This window comes from Protopterus annectens, chromosome 14.part0, assembly GCF_019279795.1.
Source record: "Protopterus annectens isolate FY-2018-M chromosome 14.part0, PAN1.0, whole genome shotgun sequence".
NCBI lineage: Eukaryota > Metazoa > Chordata > Ceratodontiformes > Protopteridae > Protopterus > Protopterus annectens.
This window is the reverse complement of record NC_056748.1, coordinates 481,134,497-481,143,823: the sequence shown is the minus strand read 5'-3', so window position 1 is coordinate 481,143,823 and position 9,327 is coordinate 481,134,497. Positions and strand designations below refer to the sequence as shown.

Sequence of the window (9,327 nt, the reverse complement as noted above, 5' to 3'; positions counted from 1 at the left end):
ATTGGGTTTGGGTTAGGAAGAACTCTGCTTCATATGGATGGGGAGCCTGTTCCATAAACGGGGTAGTCTCTGGGATACACACCTCTCTCTCCAACAGGTCCTATTTATATCACAGGCAAAGTTTAAGTCTTTAGAATGGGTAATTCTGGTGCTATTAGTTTTGTGGATATACAGGAAGTCCATCAGAGCGGGGTCTGACAATCTCCTCCATGCCAGGCATAGGATTTCCCCTCAAAAGCCTGTAGGAGACAGTATACAAGGATAAGGCGGTCTTGTGCAGGACATTTTATTTGCACCATGTATTCTTTTAGTAAGGAACAGATGTGCTATATTAATTTTTACATGTATATCCTTATATAATCTGTAAATCTCTCACTAAATATTTTTTTTAGCTGAGAAATGCTCATCAGTTAGAAAAAGAGAATTATCAAGCCATCATCCATGATAACAGTTTCCATGATTCAAACAAGCCTAGCATGCACATAAAAACTACAGAAATTAAAAACTAAGTTTGCTTACTACAACAAATACAGTTAATTTGCTACTCTGTACCCAAGATTACCTTTATTTCTAAAACTAGATAGGTACACGACTCCCTTCACATCAAAAGAATATTAAAAACATTTATAGGAAAGCAACAAGTACTCTTACACGTCTACAACTTAAGGATAACACTGCCTGCGAGTACTGACAAAGAAACCTATGCCTTCCTTAATGGTTACAGCACCTTCTAAAACTCCAGGCCAGTATCACTAACCTTTAGGACTTGCATGCCAAAAATTTTACAGCATACTAAAATTGTAATGGTCTAAAAGCCATGGGTAGTCCCCTAATTCAATGCATTTTCCTTAGGTTTACAAAGGCAGATGTGCACCACTGCTATATCAAAGCTCCTTACTACAGGAGACAAGACACCACTGGAAAACTGTCTTTCCTGTGTTACTAAAATGTTATGAGGACACAGCTACAGCACGTTTATGCAACTTTAATTGGCAGTAACAGATTGGGATTATCGAAAATAAATCAAATCATCCAGCTCCTTCTGGCACAGAGAGGTAAAGACCCAAATACAGCTTGGGTAACCAGAGTTCGATCAGCTGCTTTGACATCTACCAGAGTAGGTGTGGGGAGGATTTTATGCCCATCCCTGGAAGGGGAGAGGGGTCTGAATGATTCCATTCAATGCTGCAAACCCATGTAGGAGACTTGTCAACACAAAGGCTGGACAAAGGACAAGCATATAGCCACCAAACTGCAAATATATTATACCCCATAATGGGGTACACAGTCAGGGAGGGAACAGGGCATCCCATGGTGACATAAATCATCTGTTCCTAGTCAAGGGAGGGGCCTATGATGTCATAAGCACAGCTAAGACTACCTGTGCACCTCTACCCACCCCGCCCCCCGCAAGCTGGTGCCATCACTGGGGAATGCTGAAGATGGAGGAACAAATGTTTCTGGTTGACATGGGAAGGCTCGAGTCAGCACAGGCAGCAGCAAACAGCATACAGTTTGAATGTATCTATATTGTGCATGATCAAAAGTGAATAGTAAGAGAGCTTTTATCACTGTTAAACAAAATAACTGTTCAAATGCTACTCATTATAACGTGACCATTTCCAGCACCACCACCTACAACGGACACAGTTATGGACAGAGTTATGGGTATCTATGAACTGTTTCTAAGAATGTTCACCAATATGATAATGTCTATCACTCCTACACTGAGTAGGCATATAATAATAATCGCACATACCGTTTTAACACCAAGTTAAGTAGGTAACCTACAGCAGCCACAGAGTCTGGCGATTCTACAGCCTCCAATGTGGTCATCTGAAAGAGACAAACGTTCTTGTTAGTGTTGTTTTAAATAACATCTTTTATCCACATAAAAGTATATTTATTCTGAACATATTGAATCCATCGACAAGTTTTAATAAAGTGATGATGCAACTGCTCTTAAAGAACAAATTACTGTACATCTTTATGTAAAGCTAAATGTCTGAATGCTTCAGAATTCATCAGAAGTAGAATGGATTAGTTGTAGAATTGCATTACAAGAAAAAATTCTACTCTGGTTAGATAACTTGCTTAAAGTGAAGCAGGCAATGGAGGCTGAGGGAATCAAATCCTGGATTAAAGAAGCAGCTCCAACACCTCACAGTGCAGAAGATCAAGGCTACCTGGCAAACAAGTCTGCGGTTAAAATATAAAGCTTAATACAGATGACAATCTGACACCTCCCTACAAGCACTCCACATTTAAAAAGAAACTTGGTACACACATCCAGGGAAATCTACTACTTCTCTTTCGACTGTTCCCATTAGAGGTCGCCACAGCCGATCATCTGTTTCCATTTCTTCCTGTCCTCTGCATATTGCTCAAGTCACACCAACCGCCTGCATGTCCTCTCACCACGTCCAAAAACCTTATCTTAGGCCTTCCTCTCTTCCTCTTACCTGGCAGCTCCATCCTTAGCATCCTTTTCCCAATATACCCATCATCCCTCCTCAGCACATGTCCAAACCAATGCAATCTCACCTCTCTGTCTACAAACCGTCCAACCTGAGCTGACCCTCTAATATATTGATTCCTAATCCTGTCTATCCTTGTCACACCCAGTGCTAATCTCAACATCTTTAACTCTGCCACTTCCAGCTCTGACTCCTGCCTTTTTGTCACTGCCACTGTCTCCAACCCATACAACATAGCTGGTCTCACTACCCTCTTGTAGACCTTCCCTTTCACTATTACTGGTACCAGTCTGTCACAAACCACTCCTGACACTTCTCCACACATTCCACCCTGCCTGTACTCTCTTCTTCACCTCTCTTCCACACTCACCATTACTCTGAACTGTTGATCCCAAGTACTTAAACTCACCCAGCTTCACCAACTCTACTCCCTGCATCCTCACCAAGCCTCTATCCTCCCTCTCATTCACACACACACACATATTGTCTTAGTCCTGCTGACCTTCATTCCTCTCCTCTCTAGAGTATATCTTCATCTCTCCAGGGTTTCCTCAACCTGATCCCTACTCTCACTACAGATCACAATGTCATCTGCAAAGATAATCCATGGGGCCTCCTGTCTGATCTCGTCTGTCAACCTGTCCATCACCACTGCAAATAAGAAAGGGCTCGCTGATACTTGATGTAATCCCACCTCCACCTTATACTTTATGTAATCCCACCTCCACCTTAAACGGATCTGTCACTCCCACTACAGACCTCATCACTGTCACACTACGCTCGTACATATCCTGTATCAATCTTGCATACTTCTCTGTCACTCCTGACTGCTTCATACAATACCACAACTCCTCTCTAGGCACCCTATCATATACTTTCTCCAAGTCCACAAAGACACAATGCAACTCTTTCTGACCTTCCCTGTATTTCTCCATCAACAGTCTCAGAGCAAATATCGCATCTGTAGTGCTCTTTCCCGGCATGAAACCATACTGCTGATCGCTAATCACCTCCCTTCTTAACTTAGCTTCCACTACTCTTTCCCATAACTTCAAGCTGTAACAGATTAGTTTTATCCCTCTGTAGTTACTACAACTCTGCACATCACCCTTATTCTTAAAAATAGGTACCAAAACAATCCAAAATCCAAGGAAATCTACTCATGAATTATTTAGATGCTACTGTTCGACACACTGACAGGGATTCAAATCCAAGATATATTATAAAAAAAAAAAACCTTTTATTAACTCCTATTTGCACTTAAATAGCTTTTATCCATTTTTTTTAGACAATTTTGGTTAAGGGGCACCATATTAAAGTGTCAAGAATGACTTCTACGGTGGATGATTTTCAACCAGAAATGACAAAATTACAGATGCTTGTTTAAAGAAGGTACTCAAAATTAATGGTTAATGAAATCATGAATGAGGTTAGGGACAAAACGGGGGATTAAGTATAAGCACTTGTTGGGTACTGGCCTCTAAAGGCAAGAGAATGGAACTTCTATTGACACAAATTTGTCTGTTAAATTTGAGCTAACCTATGTCATACAATATAATGAGCATTCACAGGCTATTAATACAATCATAAGGCAAAACTGGAAATTTTTTAATGCTATGAAGGGATTTATAAAATATTAGGAAATGAGCCATTGTTTATTTTTAAGGCATTATCTGACTTTAATACATTATTAGAGACACCCAAGAAAGTAACAGCCAATGTTAAGAAACCATGAAGGTGCTATTAAATGTGGATTCTGCAACCAGTATCCTTATATCATGGAGGGAAGGTTAATAATGCTAAGGGTTTCCACTGTATCTTTCAAAAAAAGAGGTACTCATTCTTCTGCTGATTTAGTATATTAAGTCAAATGTTCAGGATGTTTATGTTTTTACATTGTTTGATCTTTAAGGAAGAGGATCTATGAACGCAATTATGACATCCAGCAAAATAACATCTTAGCTAAGCATGCTGATTTATGTAAGGAATATAGGAAATTTTGTTTTGGGATTGTAGAAAACATGAAGAGCCACCCTTGGGGTGGTGAATGGGATCTATATCATATTCTCGAAAGCAGACAATGCTGAATCTGACTGTCGACATGAGAATATCGAACGCTCAGAATCTAGAGAGTGTAAACAGCAATCTCCATAAGGGGAGATTTCCATTTACTGCAATGTAGTGCGGTCTCGGAGTTGGTATATTTAAGTAGCGGGTGGCGCAGGGAGGCTTGCCCCCCTGCTTAAACCCGTTAGGGTACTTTTTTTTTTTTTTTTTTTTATAAGGTCGTCGTTTGAAGACATAGACCATATGGTGTCGACCATATGGTGTCATCCATATGTTGTTCGATGTTTTCAACCGATCTTATAACACAGACCCAGTGAATGGGGGGGGGGGTCTACATCAATTTGTCAAAGGTTCATTTCTGTAAACTTTTTCTCAAAATTATTTCAATGAAGTTTACATCAATCAGCTCTTATGGTAACAGATTTACAAATACAAAACACACACAAGGTCCATGACAAAAATTTACATTAAAAATTAAACAAAACCATTAATACTTTTCTAGCAAATCTGAGCTTTTGCCAAGATATATGTTTACGTGTTCTATTTAGAGTTCAATTATATATAGTTTGTAATTGTTTTTAAACACATTTTTGCTATGTAGATAAATTCACTGAGAAAGGATATTTTTACATTTCCAATTCATTGTAATAACTTTGAGCAATAGCCAATATTGACCAAAAGAGGGGCACCTGTGTTTTTGGAACAGCGTGTTGAATAAAATTAACAAATTTGTAATATTACAGGTATCTGTCCATAATGCAATAACAAAATTTCTAAAATCTGCCCAAAATTGCATTACCATCTTATATTCAATAATGATGTGCATCCAATTTGCATCCAAAACATTACTGCATCTCCAACATTTAATATTTTCTTTTATATATCAAAGCAATTTTACGAGGTATTAAAATACTTCTATATACTTCCATATGAAATTTTTCCAATAAAGCAACGAGGTAATATTTGTAGATTTCAAGTGTAATTTTATCATCTTCTGAAAGAATTTCATTGTTAACTTTTGTTGAATATTCCCAATAGGACATATCAAACATAAAAAAGCCCTTAAAATCTTATACATTACTGATAAATGAGATTTTTTAGCTTCAGCGCTATTAATTCTAAAAAAAAAAACTAAAATTTTTGTTAAGGAGTTTTAAGGGTTGTCGATGGATCAATAAATTTTCTCAAAGTTTGTATATTTAGCCAATTATCTTTGTTTACATTATATCATGCTAGCAGACATCCTTGTGAACCTTATTTCTATCTATAAATTGGCAGCAATATTTTAAAATCACTAAGGTTTAGCATTTTATTTAAATTAAAAGATTCAAGCAATCTGTAGTATATGCTATAGGAAACGGAAAAAAATGTTTGACCAAGTAATTGTTTTCCATCACTTTCATAAAGTTAAATATACTTGATACAATGAGTAAATATAGAAAAGTTTCTAGTGTTCAAATAAAAGTCTCCTACAACCCAAAATATTTTATTAATGCCTAAAGAGAAATTTACATATGGTTCATATATCACATTTGTTATAATTGTATCATGTAAAACTTCAATTTGAGTTGAAGGAATCATTTAACTAATGAATGACTATTTATAAGAACCTATTTTGCAAATAGTCCAATATATGGAAATCCAATCCCATTTTCTTGCCAACTTTTAATGTGCCAATCTAAAGCTATTCTAGGTTTTTGAGGACAGCATAACAATTTAACTACAACTGAAATTAGCTGTTTCACGGTTTTCTTAGTTGGTAGTAAACAGAACATGGAATATTTAGTAAAAATAATTTTTATTTATGTTAGACTGTACTCCATAGTAAAAAAAAATATTTTATTCCAATTATTGCTTGATCTAAGTATTGTGGTGTGTAAAGTTTTATACTTTAAGTGTACAGCATCTTTCCATGCAGGTTTTATAAATTCCTAAGTAATTAAGTTAATTTTCCAAACCAAATCCACTATAATTTTAAAAACATGTTTATCACTAAATAAGAAACAAATAAATCCAAGGGACTTTGGCATCCACACACTAGTTTAATTTTGAAGTGCTTTTCGTCTGCTTCTAGGCAGACTTCATCAGAAAATACACATACCCAAATCTAACTCCATTAAATAACGTAATCTCCAAAAAAGCGGGATAATTAAACAATCAACAAGTAGGCTGAAACAATCAGAGCCCTTCAAAAAGTTGACTGTAAACATCTCTAATACATAAAAGAAAACAAAATAGTACATATTAAAAATGAACTCTACATAAAAGTAGAACAATGCACTTGAGTAAAACTTACTAACTGACAATGAACCATGAACTAAAAACAAGTTAGTTTCACCAACTCATATTGAATTAAAATTAACTAATTAAGCAAGAACAGTTCTACTCTTACTTCAAAGTTACCTCTCTAAACTCCTAAGTTTTAAAATATTGCTGATTGAACAAGCCTCTTTCAAACCAGGTACATTACAAGCATCCAATTTAATTTGCCATTTCAATTCCAGTTCCTCTAATTTAAAGGCAAACGGGCCACCCCGAAAGTCACAAGTGATACTGTCAATAACCAAGAATTTAAAAATGATGGTTATTAAAGATGGAAATGTGCTTAGCAACCGCATTGTCTGCTTTGCTGCGACTTATAGCATAAACATGCTCATACATCCCGTCACGGAGCCTGCGCTCCGTTTTTCCTACATAGAATGCAGAGCAGCACATACACTTAGCTAGGTAAACAATTTCTCTTGAGTTGCAGTTAAAATTTACCTTTTATTCGATATTTATATCCATTAACTGTAAATGAACAGGTTGCGTCGACATATTTACACAGATTGCAAGCCTCACATTTCACCATACCTGGCATTTTGACTATTTTGACAGCATTTTTTTCTAACAATTCTTTCAGGTTCCTACCACGTTTAAATACAACTTTTGGATATTCACCAAGTTTGTTCAGTAATACCTGGTTGCATCTAAACCCCCAGTTTTTCTTGATAATATTGACACAGGAACTACTCTGTGTTTTGGCAAAGGGTCACACGTATGTTCCACAACATCATATGGATTTAACTAAAACGATTATAGAGTTAAAATCCTTTACTAGGAAACTGAACTTTCAGATCCTGTTTGGGAACAACGTTGGTTCTTAAGTAAGGCAGCTGTACCAAACTTCTAGCACATTCAACCCCCATTACATCCTGCATTACAAACTTTCGAATCTTTATGTGAATTAGATTTTAGATATATGGCTGAGCAAAGGCCATCTTATAAGGGTAAGCATATAACTGTGAACGGTGAACGATGAACGTGACCTGATCAGCAGCTTCATTCATTCACAAGAAATTCGGGTATGTAAACCCGATAAAGGAGGGGGTTTAGTAGTGTTTGATATAGATAACTATACTGACTGAATTTTGGAGTCGCTTAGTAATGAAGCTTACCAAATTAGCTCTAGATCTGAAGTCAACAGAGCGTATGGTTTAGTTAAATCTTGCATTAACGACCTTTTTATTGAGGGTCGTATTGACCAACCTTTATTTAATTATATGACTACATTGTTTCCAGTATTTCCACATTTATTTGGTATTCCTAAAATACACAAGGACCTCATAAATCCCCCTTTGAGGCCACTTGTGGACAGCCGTGGCTCACCCACTTATGTATGTGCCAAAATTATTGATTTCATGTTACAGAAGTATGTGGCCCTTGAAGTACAAGTATGTAAGGATTCTTGGTCATTTTTGGCCAAAATCAATACTCTAGAGTTCGATCCTAGTTATATTTTTTTAACAATCTATGTCAAGGACCTATATACATGCATCCTGCACCAAATTGGAATTGAGTGGGTTGCTCACATGATGATGAAACATGAAGCCCCACACCAAGACATTCCATTGGTGATGGAATTGCTGGATTTGGTTTTATCCAACATTTTTTTCACCTTTAACCAACAATTTTACCTACAAAAGGTAGGGTTGGCTATGGGGTCCCCATGTGGGGCTAGTGTAGCCAACCTTGTCATGGCGTACTGGGAATCAGAGTTAGTGTTTAAAAGTGATGTCTATGCTGAATTTGTAGCGTACTACACCAGATACCTTGAGGATATTTTTGTTTTATTAAAAGGTGACGAACTGGTGGCAAGTTCTTTACTGGATAGTTTTAACAGTTCAACTGAATTTTTACAATTTACGTCTAATTTCAACCCTGTGGCTATTTCTTATTTAGATATTTGGCTCACTAAAAATGTTGAGTTTAACTGTTATACAGCAAAAATATTTAGAAAAAACACCTATTCAAACAGGTTTCTTCCCTTTTTGAGCTGCCACCCTTTTCATCAGAAAAGGGCAGTTATAAAAGATCAACTTCCTAGGGTAACATGAATTTCAACTCAAGATGAGGACTTCCAAGAGGAATGTGATTTTTTTGAAAACTGCCTTCTTACACAGAGGTTATCCTGAACCTTTACTGGATGCACTAATAGGGGAAGTTAAAATAAAAAGAGCTAACCATACCTTCGAACCAATTTTGGTTGGGAAAAGACCAGTATTAGAAGGTAATTTAATTGGATACCTGGTTCAGTTACCTAAACTTATTAAAACTTTGTCCCCAAGGTCTGAAAATATAAGTTGTAATAGTTTTATAACTACATTTAGTACACAGAGTAGTTCCTGTGTCAATATTAATCAAGAAAAACTGGGGGTTGTTTAGATGCAACCAGGTATTACTGAACAAACTTGGTGAATATCCAAAAGTTGTATTTAAAAGTGGTAGGAACCTGAAAGAATTG

The 9,327-nt window shown here is 36.6% G+C and overlaps 1 protein-coding gene across 1 annotated transcript in view; it reads right to left on the bottom strand.

The window, feature by feature from the left end:
- Window positions 1-9,327, bottom strand: part of RRP12 (ribosomal RNA processing 12 homolog) — a 1,805,151-nt gene that overhangs the window by 1,673,030 nt on the left and 122,794 nt on the right. The window contains exon 4 of the mRNA XM_044056239.1: window positions 1,760-1,836. Coding sequence (XP_043912174.1) covers window positions 1,760-1,836 — 77 coding nt within the window. The remainder of the gene's footprint in view (window positions 1-1,759; window positions 1,837-9,327) is intronic.